This window comes from Serinus canaria, chromosome 27, assembly GCF_022539315.1.
Source record: "Serinus canaria isolate serCan28SL12 chromosome 27, serCan2020, whole genome shotgun sequence".
Classification (NCBI taxonomy): Eukaryota; Metazoa; Chordata; class Aves; order Passeriformes; family Fringillidae; genus Serinus; species Serinus canaria.
In genome coordinates this window covers 3,558,071-3,582,769 of record NC_066340.1, presented here as the reverse complement: position 1 = coordinate 3,582,769, position 24,699 = coordinate 3,558,071, and the positions used below count along the sequence as shown (strand labels likewise).

At 50.1% G+C, this 24,699-nt stretch overlaps 1 protein-coding gene across 1 annotated transcript; it reads left to right on the top strand.

The window, feature by feature from the left end:
* Positions 1-4,926: 4,926 nt before the first annotated feature.
* On the top strand, positions 4,927-23,992 carry WNT9B (Wnt family member 9B). The gene is made up of 4 exons (XM_050985717.1): positions 4,927-5,007; positions 13,572-13,828; positions 22,030-22,295; positions 23,384-23,992. Exons 1-4 carry the CDS (start codon positions 4,931-4,933, stop codon positions 23,858-23,860), a joined length of 1,077 nt encoding a protein of 358 aa, XP_050841674.1. The 5' UTR covers positions 4,927-4,930; the 3' UTR covers positions 23,861-23,992.
* The last annotated feature ends 707 nt before the right edge of the window (positions 23,993-24,699 follow it).

Here is a 24,699-nt window from a genome sequence, read left to right as displayed (position 1 = left end):
AACCCCAAACCACCCAGGCTGAGGGCTGGTGAAGCTGCAGAGCTCCAGAACATTCCCTGCAAGGGTTGCAGAACATTCCCAGCCTCCAGCTGGTGGGACAAGCACCACTGTCACAGGGAAATGCAGCACAGTGGGGCAGGGAGGAGGGATCTGTCTCGTGTCTGGGGTGGGAACCTTGACATCTGAGCTAATTCATCCCCTCCTTATGGACAATGAGTGCCCAATTAACAACAAGGGCTTAATTAAGCACAGCCTTCTATAAACAGATCATCTCAAACCTCCTGGGTGGCCATCAAGGAGAACAGGACTGCAGGGGCTCAAAATGGGAAAAATAGAGGGAATATCTGCCATTGTGCTCTCCTCATTGCCAGTGAAGAGCCAGGAGACCCAGGGCAGGTGCTGGGAGCTGTGGTGGAGGGACCCAGAGTTCCTGAGGGATGGGATGGCTGGTGAAGGGCTGGGGCTCCCCAGCTGGGCTCTCTCAAAGGGATGAATGCAATTCCTACTGGGGCTGGTTGTAATTCCTGGCAGCCACAGGAAGGATCTCTGCCAGCCTGGACACACTCCGGGCACCCTGGCCTGGAGTCACAGTCTGGGAGTGTCCCCACACTGCTGGGACAGGGACTGAGCTCAGCAGAAACAAGAGGAGCATGAGCTGGCCAAAGGTGCCTCAGGAGGAGGCTTTGGGTGTCAGAGCACCATGACCCTCCCAAAGAAACTTCTGGAAACAGATCCTGGGGGGGGGGTACAGGCACAGCTGGGCTCAATCCTGGTGATTTCAGCTCCTCTTGGATCTTTGTGAGAGGTTCCAAGGAGAACCTTCATTGCTCCCCATCCTTGAAAAAGTCCAGGGTCAAAAAGCCCCAGAGGAAAGCAGGGATTTATATTGGGATCTCAAGGGGTGGGGCAGAACAGCAGGGCCAATGGGGTGAGGGCACAGGGGCGGAGCAAAAGGGAAGGACCAATGGAATACATGACATCTGCATGCAGTAGCAAGGCATGCTGGGAGAAGCTTTTTTCTCACCCTAACAATGAGGTAGTTGCCTGACGGGTTCCTTCCAGGGGAGGGTGTATGATTGTTCTCTCTGTTGGCCCACATTTGGGGTGGCAGTGCCAGGGCACACCCCAGACTCTGAGGGAGTTGGGATATCAGGGAATCTCTCAGGTCTTGCCCCTGAATTTTGGTTTTTATTGCTGTAAAGGTCCTGTGTGGTGCCTGGGAAAGGCTGTACCCTGGCAGTGCTGCTGGCAGGAGCTGCAGTGGTGGGAAGGAGATGATGAATTCCTGCAGATCTGACCTGTCCCTTGGGATGGACAAACTTCTGCGAGTGTGACAGAAATGTGAAATATTGCTTAGCTCTGGGGATGGGAGCTGCCAACTCTGTGCTGCACAGAAGCCAAAAGGAAACTGTGTCTGAATTAGAGGGGAGGGCTGGATGGTGGTGGCACTTCCCTGTCACCTCCTCCTCTCTGGGGTCTTGCTTGTGGAGGTTGTGGTAGCAAGGAGTCAGAAATGAGAGGGTTATCAAAAGCAACCTCCCCTCACAGTCATTCCTATACAACTGGCTGGAAAATGTGGATGTCTCATCCCTGGAAGTGTCCAAGGCAAGGCTGGACAGGGCTTGGAGCAACCTGGGCTAGTGGAAGGTGTCCCTACCCATGGCAGGGGGCTGAGTGAGGTGGGCTCTAAGGTTCCTTCCAACCCAAACCATTCTGTGATTCTTTGAAAAATAGCATCAAAAGTGTTTCTTATGCAAACATCCCTAAAGTGGAGGGAGAAAATCAGCAAATCTCTGTGTCTCACCTGATGAGCCCTGCCAAGAGCAGGGAGGAGAAAAGCTTTTCACAGGGGCACAGAAATGAAATGTTGCTGCTCCTTGAATATTTGGGCAACAAGGCTGAGTTGAGGCTGCAGCTGAGCAGTTCATGGGCAGTCAGGAGGGTCCTGGGACATTCCAGGGTGTTGGGGAACTCTGAAAGGGCTGAAGCAGTTACAGTGCCCTTCTTCATCCCATTTTTCATGGTATCTGCTGCTCCCATCTCACTCCCTGTGTGAAGCCACACAGACTTTTGTGACAGCCAGCCATGCACCTTCCTCTGCTTCCCTTTCCAAACCCCAGCCCTGCCCCTGTGCCACCAGGGCCAGGGGACAGAGCCCTGCTCAACCCCTCTGTGCCACCAGGGCCAGGGGACAGAGCCCTGCTCAACCCCTCTGTGCCACCAGGGCCAGGGGACAGAGCCCTGCTCAACCCCTCTGTGCCACCAGGGCCAGGGGCACAGCCCTGCTCAACCTCCTGTGCCACCAGGGCCAGGGGCACAGCCCTGCTCAACCCCTCTGTGCCACCAGGGCCAGGGGCACAGCCCAGCTCAGGACAGAGCAGAGGAGGAGTGCAGAGCTTCCTCTTCCTCCTGTAGCAGGACTGGTGTGAGATGGTGGCTGCTGACGTTGTCCCTGCTCACCTCAAGCCCTCTCCTAAAATCACCTAAAATCACAAATTTCTATTTGTCACTCCTTGGCAGCTCATCTCTGCCAGCCAGGCAGGGACAGGGCTCAGGGATGCTCAGACAATTTTGGTGCCTGTGAATCCCACACACGTTTAATATTTCTCCCTCTAAATTTTAACAGTGGATAAATAATATTTCATAAACAACCTCTAAACAAACTTATCCAGATAGGTGATGTCTGCTCAGATCTCATATTTAAAAAATGCCCATAAATGCTGGGCAAGACTGATCAAATCTTGCAATATGTCTTTAATTTCCATGTGTTCAGTCTCTCTCCCTGCACTTTCCATTTTACTGAAGGATGCATCACTTTTGAACTGTTATTTCAAAGGTGGGCCAGAAGGGAAATAAAAAGGAGGAGCCCAGGTGCAGACTGGAGAGCAGCACTGCTCCCAGGAGCAGAGAACAGGTCCTGTCCCTCCACATCCTGAGCATCCTGCTGGATTCTCTGCTCCAGGATGTGCTGGGCTGGTCAGCCTCTCACAGGGGCTGGTGCCAGGCATCTCCCAGGTACCTGGGATCAGGAGGAGGGTGGGATGGGCACCAGGGCACCTCCAGCTGGGCACAGAGCCCTCCTCATCTGTTGGATTATGCCTTTTTCTGGTCCAGAGATGGTGTAACTGAGAGGCATTTAAAAAACTTTTATTCCATTTCCAGCCTCATGGGAAGGGTGAGACAATACAGATGTCATAATCACAATTAAATTCACACAATCACAATTAAAAGCCAACTATTTCTTAATTACAATGTAAATCCATTTCCTACACTCACCCATTGCCTGGCTGGTTTCACGTGCCTGTCCAGACCCTTCCACACCTACAGCTCCACAGTACTGGCATTTTGTGGGAGTGTTTTCAAGGGTGGGCATTGCACCTTTATCCCAATGGCCACTTTGGGGGGTCTGGAACTTTCCTTCTGAGCTCTTCTGAAGGTTTGTGTGATTGCACTTGGAAGGATCAGGCTGGATGTTAAAACCTTCCCCTGGAGGGATCAGGCTGGATGTTAAACCCCCTTCCCCTGGAGGGATCAGGCTGGATGTTAAACCCCATCCCCTGGGGGGTGTTAAATCCTTCTCCTGGGGGAATCAGGCTGGGTGTTAAACCCCTTCCCCTGGAGGAACTGGGCTGGATGTTAAACCCCTTCCCCTGGAGGAACTGGGCTGGATGTTAAACCCTTCCCCTGGAGGGATCAGGCTGGGTGTTAAACTCTTCCCCTGGAGGGTTTTAAACCCTTCTCCTGGGGGCATCAGGCTGGGTGTTAAACCCCCTTTCCCTACAGAGTTGCGCATCTGTAGGATGAGTGCCCCGAGAGGTGTGGGGATCCTTGGGGGGTGTGCTGGACTTGGCTGGACAGAGCCACAGCCATCCTGGTCTAGATTTGACAGCTCGTTGTCTTGGCATGGGAGGTTTGTCTGGAGCCCTCCAAAGGGTCTCCTTCCCCCCAGCATTTCCAGGAGATGTCACCTGTGCAATGCAGGTTTGGTCACACGTGCTGTGGGAGCTGGGACGTATCGGGATCGACCTCCATGAGCAGCAGAGCAGCGAGCTGGAGCACAGGAGGGATGTGCTGGGGGCTGCTGGTTGTCCGGGCACAGTGGGTGCCTCTTCTCCTCTTCCTTGCTCTGACAAGTGCCCGAAGGCAGTGCTGAGCCTTGGAAAGGGGAGGTTCCCCTGCCGCACCCACAGTGCCGTTCCGTGGGGCACTGCGGGCATCCCAGAGCCTGGCACCGAGCCCCACCTAGTCCCGGGGGATGGAGGGATTCCGGGGGATGGAGGGGTTCCGGGGAGATGAAGGGATCCCGGGGGAATGGAGGGATTCCATGGGGTTGGAGGGATCCCGAAGGGATGGAGGAATCCCGAAGGGATGGAAGGATCCCGGGGGATGGAGGGACCTGGAGGCGATGGAGGGACACGACGGGGATGGAGGGCTCCCGGGGGGACGGAGAGACCCAGCGAGAATGAAGGGATCCCGCCAGATTTGAGGAACTGCGCGGGGATGGAGGGACCGGGTGGGGATGGAGGGATCTGGAGGGAATGGAGGGATCCCGGGGAATGGAGGGATCGCGGGGGATGGAGGGATCCCGGGGAATGGAGGGATCCCAGGGGAATGGAGGGATCCCGGGGAATGGAGGGATCGCGGGGGATGGAGGGATCGCGGGGGATGGAGGCACCCGGCGGGGATGGAGGGACCCGGCGGGGATGGAGGGACACGGAGGGACCCGGAGGGATGGTGGGACCCGGCGCGGCGTCCCCGAGGGCTGGGGGGACGGCGGGTCCCCAGGGAGCCCCGGGGGTTCCCGGCGGCGGTGGGACGGGACGGGACGGGACGGGACGGGACGGGACGGGACGGGGCCGCCCCGCCTCCCGCTTAAAGAGCCGCGGCGCCGGGCGGCCCGCAGCGAGCTGGGACCGGCACCGCCCGCACCATGCGCTCCGCCAAGCCCTGCCGCATCCTCCTCCTCCTCCTCCTCCTGCCGCCGCCGCCCGCCGCCGCCTACTTCGGGTCAGCACCGCCCGCGGGGACCGGGGAAACGCGGGGAGGCACCGGGACCCGGGGCGGGGGACGGAGTATCCGTGGGGCAGCTCGGGGTGAGCTGTGACAGCTCGGGGTGTCCTGGGACAGCTCGGGGTGTTCATGGGCTGTTCGGGGTGTTCATGGTCAGCTCGGGGTGAGCTGGCACAGCTCGGGGTGTTCATGGGCAGCTCGGGGTGACCTGGGACACCTCGGGGTGTCCTGGGACAGCTCGGGGTGTTCATGGGCAGCTCGGGGTGTTCCTGAGCAGTTCGGGGTGTCCTGGGACAGCTCGGGGTGTCCTTTGGCACAGCGGCGGGCCGTGGCAGCGCGGTTCCCCTCGGATGCTCTGCGGAGGGCGAGCGGGGGCTCCGCGGGGCTGCCCAGGTGCCCGGGCACGTCCCCGTCGCTGCCGGGGGTCCCGGGAGAGCCGCGCACCTGCAGGGCCCGGAGCATCCCCCGGAGCATCCCCCGGGCAGCGCTGGCACCGCCGGGACCGTGCGGGGACACAGAGACACAGGGAGCTCCCGGCGAGCCCGGACAGAGGGGACCAGAGGAGGATTTACGGTGTAAGAGCAGGATGTGGAAATTCTGTTGGTTGGGAGCAAAGCTGGATTTCACCCCTGAAGTGCGCTCCGGGTCTGCTCAGGGTGCGAATCAGCCCCGGGAATGGCTGGCACTGATCCCTCCCTGCAGGCTGCCTCCCTTGGGGGAGAGGATGGGGCTGGCACAGGGAGCCAGGGCTCGGCAGGCAGGGATGGGGCACATGAAGGTTCTTCAAGCCAGCCCAGGACCGAGGAAGAGCTGCTGCTCCAGCCCGGGCACTGCAGGGTCCGAATCAATCCGGCACAGCTGTCCCTGGGTTTGTTTTAGTTTTAGTTCGTTTGGGATAAAGGCAGAGGTGGGTTTGTAACAGGCTGGGTCAATGCAGAATTCCCCATGCAGAGTTCTGGGGGTTTTTGTCCTGTTTTCTGTGTGAGCTGCTCCTCAGGCAGGGCAGGCAGAGCTGTTGGTGCACACATCAGGGAGGGCAGAACAGACATGAGAATTTGTGATTCAGTGATTGCAGCACTGCGGGCTGCTCTGTGCTGCCTTGCACTCGTGGAGGGTCCTGCTCCCTCTCCACAGATCCCCCCAGCACATGCTGGGAAGTGTCTGCTGGCTTGGCACTTCTCACCTCGGACACGACTGGTATTTCAGTCCTGCTGCATAAAATAATCTGGATTTTACATTTATTAATTGTATCATTCAGCCTAATTCACGTGGAAGCATCTGCTGGGGAGGGGCTCCCCTTTCTCAGTCACTCAGTGTCAGCACTCCCTCTCTCCCTGAAGGGGTTGGGTGTTGGATTGATTCCTTTTCTGACCCAGAGATGGGACAACTGAGGGGCATTTAAAAACTTTTATTCCATTTTCAGTCTCATGTGAAGGCCATGTGAGACAATACAGATGTAATAATCCATGCTATCACACTCAGAGCCCACAGCTGGGCTGCAGGGAGGGTTTGGCTTTCCAGGCACAGGGATGTGCCAGGGGAAGTGAATGAATTTGTGCAGATAACAGCACGGAGCTGTCACTGACCACTGCTCAAGCTGGGCTCTGTTAGAGCAGCATGGGTGATCCTTTGCTCTGTGTCAATGATTTATTTGGTACAAGCAGCTTTCTGTGTGTACAGGCACACAGAATTGTGTGCTTTATTTGCTTTTAAATGTGCTCTTTAAAATTTTATTTGGTAGAAGCACATGAAATCTGTGTGTGCTGCCTCTTGACCATGCACAGCTCAGGATCTGAGGCTGTGGGGTCAATTTTCAATGTGGGTTTTTTCCCTTGAGGGGTCTGGCACAGGTGTGTCCTGTGTATTCTCAGCTCTTCATCTGAAAATCTAAAGAAGAAACCCATGAGAACTCAGTGAGTTTGGTGGTGATACATGGGTGCTTTCAGATACAAAACTGAGCTGAAAGACTTCAATATTTTAGAAGGGAATGTTTGATGTGGCTTGGTTTGGGAGAAAACCAATCTTACACCTAAATTGTAACTGAACTGGAAGGGACCCTGGGTCAGTGGTCTGCTTCTAAGTTTAGCCAAAGAGGAGAGACTGAGGCACATGAGCCAAATATTGGCTTTCCAAACACTTGATGGAGAAAACCTGCAAAGATTGAAGAATGAGTGAAGGAGGCTTTTGGGTGGCAGTGTGCAGAGACAGGACCTGAGCCCTTTCTGCTGTGTATGTGGCAAAGGTGGAGCATTGCTGGTTCAAAGGGTGAAGGAAATGCCAAATTTGATTCCATCAGGGCAAAGGTAAAGCATGAAGTGTGTGGGATAGTGCAGCAAAAATAGTCCAAGGGCCTGGCAAGGATGGAGCTCACCTTTAAATACAGAAAACAAAGTTTTGCCAGAGTGAGCACAGCATTACAATGGAGAAATCCAGAGAAACCCAGAATGGGTTAGGTTGGAGGAGACCTTTTAAGGTTACCCAATGCCACCCTGTGCATGGGCAGGGACACTTCCCACTGTCCCAGGGTGCTCCAAGCCCCGTCCAGCCTGGCCTTGGGCACTGCCAGGGATCCAGGGGCAGCCCCAGCTGCTCTGGGCACCCTGTGCCAGGGCCTGCCCATCCTCCCAAGGAAGAATTCCTTCCCAATATCTCATCTATCCCTTCCCAAATTTGGTGTTATGGTTTTAGGACAAAGGGGGATGTCTTTAAACAGCAGCAGCTGTGGCAGAGCTCTGAGCCCATCCCCAGTGCCTGGAGCTTTGGCTCACTGGGGTCTCTGCTTGAGCAGATCCTGAGCTCCTGGTGCTGGGTCACAGGGGGGAAATGAAACCCTGCTTTTAGGAGAGGGAGGGAAAAGCAGTGTGTGAAAGGTGGCCTGGCTGTTGCTGGGGCTGTGTTGGGCTTGCCTGGCTCTCTGGTTGCAGGAATCCAGGAGTGTGCAGCGTCCTCACCTCCTCACTCTCTTTGAGCTGGTTTTGCTTCCACCTTTGCTTCAATCCTCCCCCACCCTGCAGCCTCCTGTAAAGCATTCCCTCCTTTTCGTGCTTTTCCTCTCAGGATGTTCAGCTCCTCAGGTGGTGGGAATGTCTCCAGACCTCATTAAAAGCTCCAAGCCTCCTGTTGTCTCCTTATTCACGTTCCACAAGGTGAAAAGGCATTGAGGATGTGCTGGAGGGCAGAGAGCTTCTCCCAGGGCAGGATCCAGAACAGACCCACCCCAGGCAGGAGGTTGGTGGGAAGGTTTAAGTACCAGAGCTGATCAAAGCCTTCTCCTGGAGAGGCCTTTGTGGAGCAGGCTGGGACAAGTCTCACCCATGGGCCAGGCTGGCCCCTGCTCCATGGGCAGATTTCTTTAGAACTCACCCTGAAATTCCTGTGCTGGCTGCAGGGGTGCCTGGGATCTCACAGGATGTGCTGGCTGGGCTCACAGCTCCTCTTGGTTCAGCCCTTCCCATGCCCTCTGGATTTAGTGCTGGTTCTGCTCCATCAAAGGCAGTAGCACAATTCTTGCTCGTTCCCTGCTGGAAGGATTTTTGGGGCTGCTAGAGGGTGAAAGCTGCACATGGCTTACAGGGCTATTGAAGCTGGGCCTTGCACAGTTTTGGAAGCAGCACCAAATGATGCTTTAAAGTAAATATGATATCCCTAAAAAGCTGTTCTCAAATCTCCTGTATCCTCCTAGAGGTGTCCAGCAAGCCTTGCTTTCCATCCCATTAGCCCAGTTACCACATCCCATAATTTTCCTTGGTAAATGTCTTATTGCAGCATTCCCCTGATAAATCTGATGGATCAAACACACCTCAAATAACTGGACACTGGTGTCCAGTGCTGAGTGCTCCTGGAAAGGTTTCTGAGGATATTCCTCTTCCTGTTGAGCTGATAATTAAATGCTGATAATATTTACAGGCTGCAGCATTGTTCCTCAAAGGACAAATCCTCTTTCAGGAAGGTTTGCTACAGCATCACTGTTGTCATTGTCAGCCACACAGAGCACTGGGGTTTTAAAAAAGAGGGAGAAAGAGCAGAAATGGAGAGGGAAGGAAACTTTCAGCTGGGATCTGGGGGGACTGAGGATGGAGTCTGTGAGCCAGCAGAGGGGCTGTGGGGCTGCAGGAGCATTGCAGAGGGAAAGGATTTTCATGGATGCTTTTTGATTCTCTTCAGCCCCCAGACTCTCTTTAGTCACTACCTTAGTGTAGCACAGGTTGTAAACACCCCTCTCACTGGGTGCTGAGTGTTTCATGCCAGGAGTGCTCTGGGGAATGTGGCCAGGGCAGAGCTAGACTGAAAATCTGCTCTCCCCTGCCCTGGGCTGGGGTCAGCCCTAGAACTTGTGCAAACCCAGGGCACAGGGAATATTTCTCTGTCTGCTCTGGGGTGCCCTGACCCCCAGGGGAGCACTGACTTTGACCCTCATTCATGGAGAAAGTTTCCCAGAGATCAAGATAGACTGGAATCCACAAAAGTGTGAAATAGATTATAGAGAGCAGTGCAGGTGTGTCACTGGGTGAGAAATTGAGGTTTTGGGATTTTTAGTGTGTTGTGGATGGAAGCAAGATGGAGGCACAGGGTGTTGTCCTGGGTTTCTTCTTCATCCTTCTTCCTCCTTCTCCATGGGTTTGGGTGGCATTTTGTAATTGGGCAGAAAAGTCCCCATTGGGATCAGTTATTGCATTAAAAGGGAAAATAATCCAGGTGTCAGCTCTTCATTGGATAGTTTGGCTTTAAAAGACCTTGGAACAAGAGATTGTTGGCCATTTCTGTGGTGCTTTTCAAGAGCACTGAGCCTGGTGTGGACAGCATGCAAAACTTTAGATAACAACAAACAGGAACCTGAAGACTGAAAAGATCCAGTGTGTCTCTCTTTCCTGACACAAAACCACCCCAGGAGGGTCTCCCCCAACAGGGGAGCCCCCTGGGAAGGCCCAGCCTGAGTCCAGTTGGGGAAGTTGGGGAACAGGTACCCGGGCAGGAACTGGCCTGGAACTGGATCCACATGGAAATATTCCCTGTGGCTGAGCTGGGAGGTGGAAGGAGTCAAACCAAGGATGCCCAGAGCAGGTGAGGGTGGAGAGCCCTGCCCTGGTTACTGCTCTCCTCCCAGACTGGCAGCTCTTCTGATGCAGGAATTTTCTATCCTGTTCTCTGTGGAATTTCAGGAGAAATCTTTTTAAAAAATGAGTCTGGACCTGGACACATCATCTGTTACTGCTCCCAGGGAGGGCTTGCAGCAAACAATCCATCTCAAAGGATTCTGACTCACAGCATCATGTGGATTCATCTGAGGTTTTAATTCCAGCTTTTTCTCATTGTGAGGAGCAGAAACTTGATAGAAAACCTGGAGGGTAACAGGTACAGAGACACCTGCCCGGGGGTCTGAGATGACAACTCTGAGGGAGGAAAGAAAAGAGCTTTGATATCAACTGTTAAATCTCAACATTGATTCTGGAGATTGATAGTTTGGATGCTCTGGGGATTTCTGCCCCCTCCTTTGCAGGCAGTGGGGGTGCAAACAGAGGAACCATCCTGGTTAGTGACAGCAGTGCAGCACTCACAGGCCTCCCTTCTCCAGGGACAGATGGGGAGCATTAAATTGTGCTGCTTCTGGAAGGATGAAAACCCTGTTTGACAGAGCTGAGCACCTCTGTGCCCCGCACAGGCCTTGGCTCCATCTGTCCTGCCCCACATTCCCTCAGCCCTTCTTGCAGCTCTCCGAGGGGTGCAGATATTCCTGTGGAACATGAAAGGCCCCTGAAATCAGATATGGAGTCCTGTTGTGGGCTGCTTTGATTGTCTCCTTCCTTGGGAGAGGTAGGAAAGGCATATCTTTACTGGTTTTTAAGACCTTTCAGATCCAGAGGACACTGGGCATTGCACAGGAACAGGCTCTCATTAAAAGTCTCTTAAGAAGCTGGAATGTGGCTGGAAGGAGATTAAAGGAAATAGATGAATTTAGCAAAGGGCTTAGACAGAAAAGGAGAGAGAAATAAAGTTGGAGATCCTTATTGTTCTTTCAGATTGCAAGCAGGTGTGCATTAATTCAAAGAGCTCACTTTCTTTGCTGTATGATCTGTAGATAATAAACTCTAAATCATCCAAAACCATGCAGTTTGCCCGACTGCAAATATCTGCATATTTTATATTTAATCTTGTACAAATGTTTGCATGCTCTGATCTCCATCAGATCCTGTGTTGGCTCTGCCCTGATGAAATGCAGTTGTGGTGGGAGCCTGCAAAGCAATTTCTGGGCAATTTCTGGGGCTGTCCTGGCTCTGAGAGTGGCTTCTGCTCCCAGCTGTGCCACTGCCACCTGCATGGCCTTGGGCACCTCCTTGAACCCCTCTGCTGCTTGTCTAAGTTGGAATTTGTGTGAGAGATGAGTTTTTGGAGCTGTGTCTGTGCTCTGACTGAGACTCCTGATCCTGGGAGCCTCCAACACAATGATGGAATTATTGATGTAATTTGTGTAATTATTGCCTGCTGACATTGCCCTGCCCCAGGTGACAAGTGTGAGAGTTTGCACCAGGGAGGCTGTCCCAGATAGGTGTGTTCTGGGTGGCTTCAGCCACTTGGATTTACCAATTTACTGCTTATTTCATCAGATGTGTTCTATCCATTGGGTTGTTTCTGACCTCTGTTTTTAGAGAAAAACCAAATTACTCCAAGTGTTGCTGCTTCAGAAATTCAACAACAACAACAACTACAACAACAACAATAATAATAAACCACCAACAATAAGAAATACTACTACTACTACTACAGAATAAAAATAAAAATAAAAATAAAAAATTAAGTAGGTTTGCCTGTGCAACCAACTCTCTGTGTAAGATGCTGCATGACCTCTTTCAGAGTTTAAAGTGTTGCTGGATCCAGTTTTAGGAAGTGTTTTTCCCATGAAGCTTTTGCTTTGAATGGTGAAAATGATGAATTAGACTCAGTATCTCTGTGTGTGGTCCCAGGCTGTATTTGCTGTGCACTATTGAGGTTGCTCTGGAAATGGAATCAAATTCTCCAAAGGTTTTTATGGTGCCTTTCTTCTACAAATATCAGCACCCAACATCCTTCAGAGCCTGGGGAATGGCAATGCCACCTTCTCCCAGATCCTACTGGTGGTGACATCCTTGGGATAATCCCTGCCCAGGAGTGTAAAACTCAGGCCAAAGGTTGGGGTGGCTCCACCACCTTCACCAATGAGAAGAAAAATGGGAAGACAAAAGCATGAACAGAAGCAGGGTGGCAGACTGAGATGCTCCCTCAGAATCTTTTCCAGCTTCTGGCAGTCTGCACATCCAGAATTTCCTGTGCCAAAGTGTCTTTGTGTTTCCTGGTCCCTTTAGGAATTTGTCTTCCATGGTTTGTATGAGTACATGGATACTTCAGCATCCTTTGTGCCCTGCACTGAGAAGGGCTGCAAGTTGAACTCCAGCCTCATTTATTTCAAGTCTAAAAATTAATAAATGATCACAATTCCCCCTGATTCTTCTATTTTAGAGATCAGAATAATCTTTACTCACTTGGAGGCCAGTCCTGCTTCCACAGCCCTGTGTTCTTCTGCTATCCCTTCCTCTCCTGGTGGGAATTGTGGAAGGTATCCAGCTTATCTTACATAAGTTTTTTGGAAATATGTCAGCTGTAGATGTCCAAGCAGGCAATCTCACCTGTCCTTGCTCTGTGGGGGCAGTGACTCCTTCCCCTGGGGCTGCTGGTGACAGCACACTTGGCTTTCTCCTCCTCCCTGTGGCATCAGTCTGGGACTTTGCCCTGGTGTGTGGTGGGGATGGGATACCAGATCTAATCAATCTGCATTGATTAATCCTCTGAGCTGGTAAAATGCCCTGACCTGCAGCTTCCTGAGTATCCTTCCCTTCTTCACCATTTCCATGATGGTGATCTTAAAATAATCACAGAATCCCAAACTGGTGTGGGTTGGACCTTTAAAGCCACCCAGTCGAGTCCTGTGCCATGGGCAGGGGCACCTCAGGGTGGCTCAGAGCTCCTGCCCAACGTGACCATGAATAATCCTGATGCCTCAGGTTTTAGCTTTTGTCTTTTTCAGGTTCTGTGCTGCTTTAGTGGGTGGGTCTGGCCTCCATATGAGGGGATGGTGAGCTCTGTGCACGGAGCAGGGAGACAAAACAATTCCTGCTCCAGCTGGGGACAAATGATCCAAATCTCAGCCCAAGAGCATAAAAAACGTGGGCTGGAGAGAGAAAAACAAGGATGGGACTTGATGGGCTGGAGCTGTAATTGGACAATTAACTCCAAGATGCAAATGGAGCAGAGCAAATCTCTCAAAAATGAGAGACTCCGTGACCTGTGGGGCATTTTGTGACCATTTTGGGTTCATCTTGGGTTCGTTTCGTGACCATTTTGGGTTCACCTGGGGTGCAGCCCTGTCTGGGCCCTTGTGCTGCCCAAGGTGGATCCACTGAGGCCTTTTAATAAATCCCTGCTGTATTCTTTAGCTCTGTCCAGTCTCTGTTCTAGGGCAGCCTGCTCAGGGCAGCACTCCCAGCCATGTCCTCCCTAACTCACCTCCTCTCCTACTTCTTTCCTTCCAGCCTGACCGGGAAGGAAGCCCTGACCCAGTTCCCATCACTGGGTGCCCCGGGGGGCTCTGGCCCGGGCCAGGGCCACGTGAAGCAGTGTGAGCTGCTCCAGCTGTCCCGCAAGCAGAGGCGGCTGTGCCGGAGGGAGCCGGGGCTGGCGGAGACGCTGCGCGACGCCATCCGCCTGGGCATCCTGGAGTGCCAGTTCCAGTTCCGCAGCGAGCGCTGGAACTGCAGCCTGGAGGGCCGGCCCAGCCTGCTCAAGAGAGGTACAAGGTAGTTGGTGTGCAGGGAAACCCTGGCTGCAGCACCCAGGGCGTCCCAAATTACATCTCACACGAGGTCGTGGTATGCAGTATTCCGTGGTTTTCCTGGGCCTTTTACGAGTCCCAGTCCGGCTAGCTCAGACTCTAAATAGAACTAAAATAGACCAAAGTAAAAGACGAGAAGCGCTCTTCTCCATGTGGGTACAAGTCTCTTGTTTATTGGCTTGGAGGCAAGACACTCTGGTGACAGCAACAACCCAGGTAGAGAAGAGAACGTGGAACTCTCACAAGGAAGTTTTATACCCCATGGGATGGGAGCGGGGGAGAGAGGACTGTGGTCAATGGGATGCCAGTGGGGAAGGGCAAAGGGAGGGGTACCCATGGGACACACCAGGTGTGTATAATGGGGGGGGGTGTGTGAGGGGGAGACCATGTGGTGAGGGAGGGGGAAAACCCATCCAGGTGACCTAACATGCTCAGTAAAGAATTCCCATCACCCAGTGCAAACAACAACTAAATAAACTGTTTAGTGCAATACAACAGTGGTAGAGATGGAGACAATACAAAGCCACACTCCATTTTCAGAAGGCTTCATTCAAACTGTTTTACTATGGCATGCATGCTTTTTATACATTCTTACAAAATAAATTTACTCATTGGTCACCAGAGACAAAGTGCTTATTGGAATAGTTAGTTGAAGTTTCTCTTATTTCTCCTTCTTTCTTTCTTGGTCAACAGCCTTGGTAGGAAATTCTTTCAAACATGGATCCTCTGATCAAACTCCTCTCTGGCTCACAGGAGTCACTGCAAAACCTCTTCCACTTTCCACTGCAAAACCTTTTCCCTGGTGTGCAGGGAAACTCTGGCTGCAGCACCCAGGCTGTCCCAAATTAAATCTCACAGGATGTCGTGGTAGAGATGGAGACAACACAAAGCCACACTCCATTTTCAGAAGGCTTCATTCAAACTGTTTTTACTAACTGCATGCTTTTTATACATTCTTACAAAACACCTAAGTTTACACTTTACTCACTTTACTCAAACCAAGTGCTTATTGGAATAGGCAGTTGAAGTTTCTCTTATTTCTCCTTTTTTCTTTCTTGGTCAACGACCTTAGTAGGAAATTCTTTCAGGGGTGAACATGGATCCTCTGATCAAACTTCTCTGGCTCACAGAAGTCACTGCAAAACCTCTTCAACTGTTGGTGTGCAGGGAAACTCTGGCTGCAGCACCCAGGGTGTCCCAAATTCAATCTCACAGGAAGCAAAGAGAGGCAGCAGATGGGGAGTGCTGAGATCTCTGTTTCACCCCGTGATGGAGCTGGGCAGTTTGGGCTCCTCTGCCACAAAAGAAGCCTTGTCCTCATCTTCCCAGCATGGTTTGCCAGGGATTGGGAAGTGGGAGGAGGTTCACATCCTTGGCTGGTGGCTTCTTCTCCAAGAGCAGAGCTCCTTACACTGAGCTCCCTCCTCAGCTGGGGTGGTGCTGTGGGAAAACAGGGTCAGTTAAAGAATAAAAATCCTTTTAGTGACTTGGATATTTGTGTATGTAAACCTCTGTTATTCTCAAATACAAAATTTAAACCTGTTTACTGAGTGAAAAAGCTATTTATCTGCATGCAGACATCTCAGTGCTTGTTGACAAATCTCTTCTAAGACTCCTTCACATAAAGTTGGAGAAATTTGGGCAGAGTGGACAAAAGACCTGCTGGATTTTGATTCCCAAAATGCTTTAGATGAAGAAATTGTAAGGTCTGGATTTGAGCAGGGAAGGATAATAAATCCTTCTAATGCTTGAGAAAAATACAATGAAGATGGACACTGAAATTATTTCTTAATAAAAATTCCCAGAGAATGCATATAGGGTTTGCCAGACCTGATCCAACCAAAGCCTGACTGTTACAGAGCTGCAGCCCTTCAATATTCTATTAGCACTTACTAAGCTTCAGTCTTCAGATTTATTGAGTTTCTGTCCTTTAATAATGTTTAGCAACTTAATGTTTTTAAAAAAGGACCTGAAGAAGCCAATATTAATTTTGATGAAAATCAACGCTAATTTTAATTAACATTGGGATCGAAGTTTTTAATGTTTCCTTTTAAAAATATCAATTTTTATTACATTAAAAATATAAACTTAATATTTTAATAATTAAATCAGCACATGCAAGATCAGATTTTCTTCATTGCAAGGCTTTACTGTGAATTTTTTAGCAGGCAGTGGAAGGAGCTGTTCATGATCATTTTGAGTGTCTTTCTCACATCTGCACCTTCATCAACCTCAAAGAACTTGAAAATGACAATTGAATAATCCTCATCTTCAAATAGCTGGAAAATATTTAATTATCTGGCAGTGGCATGCCTTAACATTTCCAAGGGCTCCTGACTGACAAAATAAAATATCACCTGTAATTTCAAACCTGTTTTGGCAGATGGGGATAAGTGTTTGAAAACTTTTATTACACAATCTTAAGGATCAAATGATGATTTAATACAGCCAGGTATGCTGTGTGCACCCCCTGTGTGACAGGACACTTGGCTGGGAGCAATTTTTGGTTCTCATTTTCCTTTAGCTTGCAAAGGGGTTTGTTTCTTTCATAAAGAACATGAACATGACTTTCAGCTGCCACTTTTGATCTGTTTGTGACATTTGTTGGAACTTTCTTGGAAATTGTTGGTCATGCAGCTCTCCCCTGTCACCCAGGCAGTGATGAGGCATTTTAAAAATGTTCAACTCATTTGATATCTCCATGGTACTAGAGAAACCATGAAGAAAAATACAGATTTTTAGCAGTCCTAAATGGTCTTAAGAGTGCAAGAGAGTAGAAAAGGTCCTTCCCAGTGAGATGGGGTGTTTTTGTAACAAGTGAAAAGCCACATTCGATTTACAATCCCAACTGACAAACTTCTGTGACTGATCTGGATCATCAGATCTGCTTCTAGAGATGCCAAAAACCAAAAAACAAAAAATAAGCCAAGGGTTTTCTGGCTCTTGAAATGACAGATTTATTTTACCAGTCTGCACCATTTGTTGCTCTTGATAGTTCTCTGGGTACAACAGGGAAGCTCCTTTTGCATTGCCTGCAAACTTTCTGTGGCACTTGTGACACCTCTTTTTCCTCAGTGATCCATTCAAAATCCTCCTGCATCCCTTCTCCACTCCTTCCAAGATCCATGGGAAGAGTTAAATGATTTCAAGCCACCTTGTGACACAGGGGCAGTTGGTGTCTTTATAAAAACATGGAAAGCAGTGATGCCCTTCTGGTGTCCTGGCTGTGCCACTGAGGGCTGCTGGAAGTCAGGTAAAGCAGGATTTCATCTCAAATAACTCAGTGATCTGGGGAAATAAATACCTTCAGCAAAGAGGTCAGAGCCAGCCACTCACAAAATCCTTCTTGAGAAATGAGTGCTCTGCAATCCTTCCATCCCTTAATCCACTCCTTTGCCTCCTGCTGGTTGGACTCTGACCTTCCAGCAGTGGTTTCCCTGTTGTCATCAGGAATCCAGGAGTGGTGCAGCAGAGGAGTGGTGACTCACAGACACAGAATTTCCATGATGGGAGATTTGGAGAAAAAACTCTTCTGAGCAAAAAAGCCCTGAGCAGCTGGCATCAGAGCCAGCCCTGCTTTGAGCAGGAGGTTGTTCTAAAGACCTCAAGAGTCCTTCCATCCTAAATCATTCTATACTTCTATTGCTTTTTTTTGGTTTTGCTGTTGTTTTCGGAGAGATGCCTCCTCCACCTGCTCTTGAACACTCTCACTTCTTCATTACAGCACTGAAAACTCTGACCCTGAGCATCTTTCCTCTGGCACAGTCACCCCACAGCAAAAACACCTCCCATCACAATTTTCCCTGTGGTCTGGAGCACACCACAGCACTCAACAGTGCATTGCAGCAAAGTCCTTCTTATTTAAAGGCTTCAGAGCAAAGAAATCCTGTTGAGAGCTCAGGGCAAGGCTTGGACACATGGAAGGTCCTACCAGAGGGAGCTGCTTTGCTGCAGCCTCCTGAAATCCATCTCTGTGCTGGGTGTTTGCAGCCAGACTGCCCAGCAGAGACAGCTGCACCCAGATGTTGCCCCTGCACTGAGTCCCAGGTTCCATTCTGTCCCTGACAAGAACTCAGTGGGGTCAGGGCAGTGACCCATCCCCAACCCAGGCCCTGAGAGCCCAGAACTGGCTCCAGGCCCCACTGCCTGTGGTGACAGGAGCTCTGTTGTCACTGTGGGAGGAGACACAGCAGGACACATGGAGCAGCCTCTGTTCAGATCCCAAATTGTGCTCTCTGGAGCTATCACTGCCATTTGTGGTGTGTCCTCCTGAAAATCCAGCTCCAGCAGCTGCTCTGCTGAAGGACAGCTTTTATTTCATCAATTAACAATTAAATGGTGATTGATTCCTCATGACAGAATGGAGGGAGTCATCTTAGACTTTTCAGACAAGCATTTGGCAGCCTGGTGGTGTTGAAACTTTGTTTGAAGGAGAAGGAGACGTTTCAAAGTCTGCTGAGTATCTGCAGTTGCTGCTGTCTGCAGTGGCCTGACCACAGCAGTGGCCTCTGATTTCCAGTGGGCTGAAAACTGGCCAGGAAAACATGGGGAAACCAAAGCATCTGAAATAGCAGGAGCAGTGTGGTGATCCACAGAGTCAGATTTAGCAGGGGCTGGGGAGCCACCGGGGCCTGCTGGCTCCTCATGGCATGGGAAAGGGCCTCTGGAATGCTCTCCTCACCTCTGGGATCAGCATGTCACAGAGGCTGTTGGGAATCTGGTGAGCGTTTGGAGATTGGCTGCTGGGATGATTTAGCAGATTTAGGATCCCAAGTATCAGTTATCCTCTCTCAGCTCCTTTGGAGAGGGTCAGGCACTGTTTGAAAATGTGTGAGCATCATGCTGCTGTCCACAGCCTGCACTGACCACGCCTCATTCCAGCTTTTACAAAACTTTTGGTGGATTTGGTGACATTCTTTCATTATCTTTAGAGTACCCCAAGAAATTTTGTAGAGGATCATCAACCAGAGAGATTAATTGCAAATTATTACCCCAGTGGTTACAGCAACGAAAATATTGAGGCAGGAAGCAGATTGTTGGTTGATCTCCTTGTCTCCTCCATATTTCCCCAATTCTCCCCACATATCCACGCTATTGGTAGATCTTTATCTAAAATTCTGCAATTCCAAAGAGCTCCTATGAAGGAGCTCTATTGAAGTTGCTAATGAAGCCCTTCCACTATGTTCATGATTAGCCACATTTTTAATTCTTGATGGCAACCATCAGGAGAACTCTGTCCTGCTCTCTTGGTCATGATTATGGTGGACATCACTCAGATTTCAGCACTTGGTGTCCTGATCCACTGTTACAGCAGGATGGGAATTCTCTGAGGGAACAGAATGATGGAGGGATTTGAGGTTGGACTAGGTGAATTTAGCAGTGGCTTCCAACCTTTGCTCCAGGCAGGGCTCAGTGCAAGTCTAGGTCAAGTCTCTGTGATTGTCTCTCTTTCTCTTCCATTATTGGGAAAAACAGATTTTCCTTCTATGTGGAAGGAAATTTGGAATTTTTCCATGTGGAATATTTGTTTGCTTCATTATATTTTCTTCTATGCAATGTATAAGTGCTCTATCTTTCATAAACCAAATTTTTTCTATTTTGGCTGATCTTATCCATTCCTGCAAGCAGAGCTATTGATCAGTCACCTGTCTCTGTCTTCCTTGCACTAATTCCTAAATTTTAGACTTGCTAAACAATTTCCCATCAATAGTTGGGTTTTTTTCTGCAAATGAACTCTAGAGGAAATATTAAGATTTTACCCAGGGATGAATAGCAGAGGAAGTAAATATAAATAAATAAAAATATTTTAGCATTTGGGTCAGGTTTGTGTCAATCAGAGTTTCTGAAACTTCTGTGAAGCTCATGGGTATCAATATTCCCATTCCTGTCTGATCTCATTTCTCCACATGAAATTTTCATTCAGCCACTGTACATTGTTTCCTGGTTAAAATGTCATAGTCACACCATGACCTCAGGTATTGTAGCCCAGCTGGGAATCCTGCTTTGGGGAGTAGAACAGCTTCAGAACACAACTCTGCAGTCACTGGGAGTAGATAATTTACAGGGAATTCAGAAAACCCACACACATCTGTGATTTGCCATCTTGCCAAGATGTCCTTAAGCATGGAACCCTTCCCATTCCAACTACATGTGGTCTTTTCATAGAATTAAACCATTTAAATTAAAATTCCCAATTAAAACCCTTTTTAAATAACAGGTTGGATTTTGGGACATTCTCTCAGTCTCTACTACGGATTTCCTGATTTTATGACACACTGTGATATCAATGACAGTCTGTAATTGCACCAATCAGCTCCGTGCTGGGGACAAACTGAGCTTGGTGGCTCTCACTTTTTGCAGTTGGGTGTTTTCCCAGCAGTGTCTGTTGCCACCCTTCCCTTGTCCACAGTGAAGCAGTCATGGGTGAGACTGGGGTGTTACTACATCAATCCCTTCAACCTCTGTTCTGTCAATGCAGGGCACCCCCAGCCAGGGAATAATGTGCTCTAACTCCATGATTCAGGAGGCTGAACAAATGCTTTATTAAGTTTATATTAAATTTATTTTATATTATATTATATTTATATTATATTACATTACAGTATATTATATATGACTATTTTATAACTATACTAAAGAGATACTATACTAATACTATATATATATTACTCTCTATATATATTACTATATATATATATATATATATATATATATATTCTAATACTAAAACTACACTAAAGAAAAACCTGTGACAGTCTGGAGACAGTCAGGACACAGCTTTGACCCAACTGGCCAATCAATCCAAACAATCATCAGCCGAGTCCAATTAACAAATCTTGGTAAACAATCTCCATAACACATTCCACATGTGCCAAACAACATGAGCAGCAAGTGGAGATAAGAACTGTTTTCTCTTCTTCTCTGAGGTTTCTCCCTGTGTTTCCCTAGGAGAAATCTTTGGGAAAGCTGTGTCTGCTGCTCTCTGTGAAGAGAACTGCGACCACGCTCTTCCTCTGCTGGGGATGGTGTGCGAGGGCTGGAGGAGTTTGGTCTCTTGCTACTTCTAAATATTTAAAAGGTTTAGGCAGGAGAGGTATAGCAATGCTGCAAGGGCCCTGACAAAGGAGGAATGATGAGAAGGACTCTATTTATATTAGAAGGCTAATTAGTTACTTTATTATACTGGATTATTCTATACATCTGAACTGAATCTGCCGAGCACACAACTCTGCACACACTGCACAGAATCTCGTGGCTGTCAGTGACAGTCCTGACACACACACACCCACCTGGCCCTGACAGGCCAAGGAAACAAAACACCATCACTGTGGGGAAACAATCTCCACATTGCATTCTACTTTGGCACCAAGAAAGGCACAGCAAATGATAAGAATTGTGTTTCCTTTCTTTGAGGTTCAGAGAATACGAAACCCAGAAATATTCTTGGGGAGAACTGTGCCTTGCTTTTCCCTGTGAGGAGAAATGTGACTACAGGGAGGCAGGGAGGTGCCTTTCCTGCTCCTCCCATCTCCCAACCTATTGGAATAATACCAATATAGCCAGATGGGACGTGCCTGGGCTTGTCTGGTCCTTGCTGCTTGACCAAAAAGTGACAGCTGTGGTGTTTTCACCCCAGACACACCCTTGGCTGCAGCTGGGCACTTGGAGGCAAGTCTGGGCATGCAGGAGCTCAGGTTTACCTTGGTGGAGAAGCTTTAAGGTGATGGTGAAGGAAAGGAGTCAGTTCTGATGGAAGGTTTCTATCCAGAGCTTTATTCTGGCCCACAGGCCTCTGAATCCAGCAACAGCTCCAACAGAACTCCCCAAACCGTGTGGTTTGCTGGCCCTTTTACCTGGGGGAGAGGGGGAGGGAAGGAACATGGGGACCACCAACCAGGTACAGCAGGGGAGGTCTCAAGGGACAAAGGACACCTGGATGGCCCAATGTCCCCCCAGGGGTAGGAGGCATCTTTTGAATCTGCCCAGTCACTCGACGCCCTTCTGGAATGCCAAGACTGACAGACAGTACTCGGCAGAGGGCAGGGGAGGGGGAAGAAGAGATGGCTGACACACCTGGCAGGGAATTATCAAGGACAAACCCGGGGTATCTGGGGCAAACCATGACACCACACCGCAACACCAGCCCCTGTCTCCTGCAGGTTTTAAGGAGACAGCCTTCCTGTACGCCGTGTCCTCGGCGGCGCTGACGCACTCGCTGGCGCGGGCGTGCAGCGCGGGGCGCATGGAGCGCTGCACCTGCGACGACTCCCCGGGCCTGGAGAACCGCAAGGCCTGGCAGTGGGGCGTCTGCGGGGACAACCTCAAGTACAGCACCAAGTTCCTGAAAAAGTTCCTGGGCCAGAAGAGGATCGGCAAAGACCTGCGGGCCAAGGTGGACATCCACAACACCAACGTGGGCATCAAGGTAGGACCTGTACTGGTGGGCTAGGGATGAACTTTGGGACTTTCCAGTACAGGTCTGCCAACCCATCTTGTGTGTGAGAGGGATTTTCACTGCCCTGCTCACAAACCAGACCTGTTCACATCTGTGTTCTGGGCCTTGTGGTGCTGAGAGTCCCTGGGACGTCTCCTGAGCTCTTGTGTGAGGAGATGCATGTTGAGTGGCAGAGGAATATCCTGTGAACTCTGGTGGCCCCAGGGTAGGTGACAGGGAGACCCAGAATGGTGACAGCTGTGAACCTCCACAGCTGAATTACTCCAGGGGTTATGCCAGGGCCACAGGGGGTTCTGAGAACAGCTGGAGCTTAGAGCTGGTGGCATGTGTGAAAGTGATTAAAGACTGAAACTCTTGAGATCAATTATGAGTCTGCTGGTGACTTGCTGTGGAACAAGTCCTGTCACAGGTCTGGGTCAGGGAGATCATCAGATTGAACATTTTGAGCTGTAGGTTACAGGCTACTGACTCATCATTGTCTTCAGTTTACTGAGTCAAACTGATTGTTTAATTAAAGCACTGTCTTCATTTGAATACACCTAAAGGAATCCACCATGCTGGAGATACTCAGTTTTATGATTGACTACTCCTACGGTGCAAGTAGAATTAATAAGAGCTTATTTGCTGTTCAGCTGGATGTCCTCAGGCTATCCACTCTCTGGCTCACCTGTCAACTCTGTCGCTATTCTTCTGCTTTAGTGTGGTTTTTTTTTTTTGTTTTTGGTTTTTTTTTTTTTTTTGTTTGTTTGTTTTTGGTTTTGGTTTAGTTTGGTTTTGATTTTTGTTTGTTCTGGTGGGGTTTTTTTTTTGTTTTTTTAGTTTGTTTTTTTTGTTTTTTGTTTTTTTGTTGTTTTGTTTTGGTTTTCGGATTGGTTTTTTTTATTAGTTTGGGTTTTTTTGTTTTGCTTTTTTGAAACGATTATTACCATTTTTTTCTCCATAGAATAGAAATAATGCCAATAAAACTGAAGTGCTTGCAGCTGTCCGTGATCTGAGCCGTTGCCTCTACCAGAACTAGGTCCTGGCAGGTAATAACCACCACTCTTCTTCCTCACCAGGCGGTGAAGAACGGCCTCAAAACCACCTGCAAGTGCCACGGCGTGTCGGGCTCGTGCGCGGTGCGGACGTGCTGGAAGCAGCTCTCTCCTTTCCACGAGATCGGGCGGCTCCTGAAGCTGCGCTACGACGACGCCGTCAAGGTCTTCAGCACCACCAACGACGCCGTGGGACACTCGGAGCTGGCAGGGCCACACAGACACGGCCACTCTGGCAAGCAGCCCGCCCTGCCGCGCCCCACCGACCTGGTGTACGTGGAGGACTCGCCCAGCTTCTGCCGGCCCAGCAAATACTCCCTGGGCACCGCGGGCAGGACCTGCTCCCGCGAGGGCAACTGCGACAGCATGTGCTGCGGCCGGGGCTACAACACCCAGAGCCGCCTGGTCACCTTCTCGTGCCACTGCCAGGTGCAGTGGTGCTGCTACGTGGAGTGCCAGCAGTGCATGCAGGAGGAGGTGGTCTACAGCTGCAAGCAGTAGGGACAGCCCTGAGGGGCGAGGCGAGTCCAGGGGAGCAGCAGGGGGACAGGGACATGGCTCTCTGCTGTGGGGTGAGGGCAAAGGTGAGCGCCAAGTGTGTGCTGTGCTCCTCCTCAGCACTGGGATGCTCCAACCTCAGCATTGAAATGCTCCAACCTCAGCACTGAGATGCTCCACCCTCGGCGTTGAGACGCTCCACCCTCGGCGTTGAGACGCTCTAACCTCAGCGTTGAGATGCTCCAACCTCAGTGTTGAGATGCTCCAGCCTGGCGAGAGCCCCTGCATGAGCAGGGAAAACCAGAGGTTTGGTCGGTGTGGGGTCAGGAAGGAGGGACAGAGAGCGGGGGGGATGTGGGGACAGCAGAAACCCTGATGCAGCCACAGATATCCCTCAAGTTCAAACTTGTACTCACCTGTGTGGGAAGATCCTCCTTCTGCTCCCCTCAGGTGCACTCCTGGAGATGCATTGGGGTGGTGATGTTGGGACACTGAGGGCTCGTGCCCTGAATCCTGCAGAGAAGAGGATTAAAGAACTGGGGAGGTCACAACCAGAGACTGGCAGGGCCAGCTGTGCTCCTGCACCGGGGCAAAAGGACTCTGGCAGTGAGGAATTGCCAGTGCCATTCCAGGGGAGCTGGCTGAACCCATTCTGCTGCCAACTCAGCCACACACTGCTGAATAATCTCATTTTGGCTCAAGAATTGTGCCTCAGAAATACCAGTTTACAAAGGGAGCTCATGTCCATCACCTCCCAGGTCTGTAGCTGGATATTTGACTCCAGGTGCAATTTAACCTTGCTCTTCCAGGTCACCTGGAATTGCTGCAGTGATGGTATTTGA

What these genes read in the sequence shown, in the direction of transcription:
- WNT9B (XM_050985717.1), top strand. Translation starts at nt 4,931, where the DNA reads ATGCGCTCCGCCAAGCCCTGCCGCATCCTCCTCCTCCTCCTCCTCCTG. An exon ending in GCCCAGCCTGCTCAAGAGAG is followed by an intron (nt 13,829 to 22,029) that starts GTACAAGGTAGT and finishes TGTCTCCTGCAG; the next exon opens with GTTTTAAGGAGACAGCCTTC. An exon ending in ACACCAACGTGGGCATCAAG is followed by an intron (nt 22,296 to 23,383) that starts GTAGGACCTGTA and finishes CTTCCTCACCAG; the next exon opens with GCGGTGAAGAACGGCCTCAA.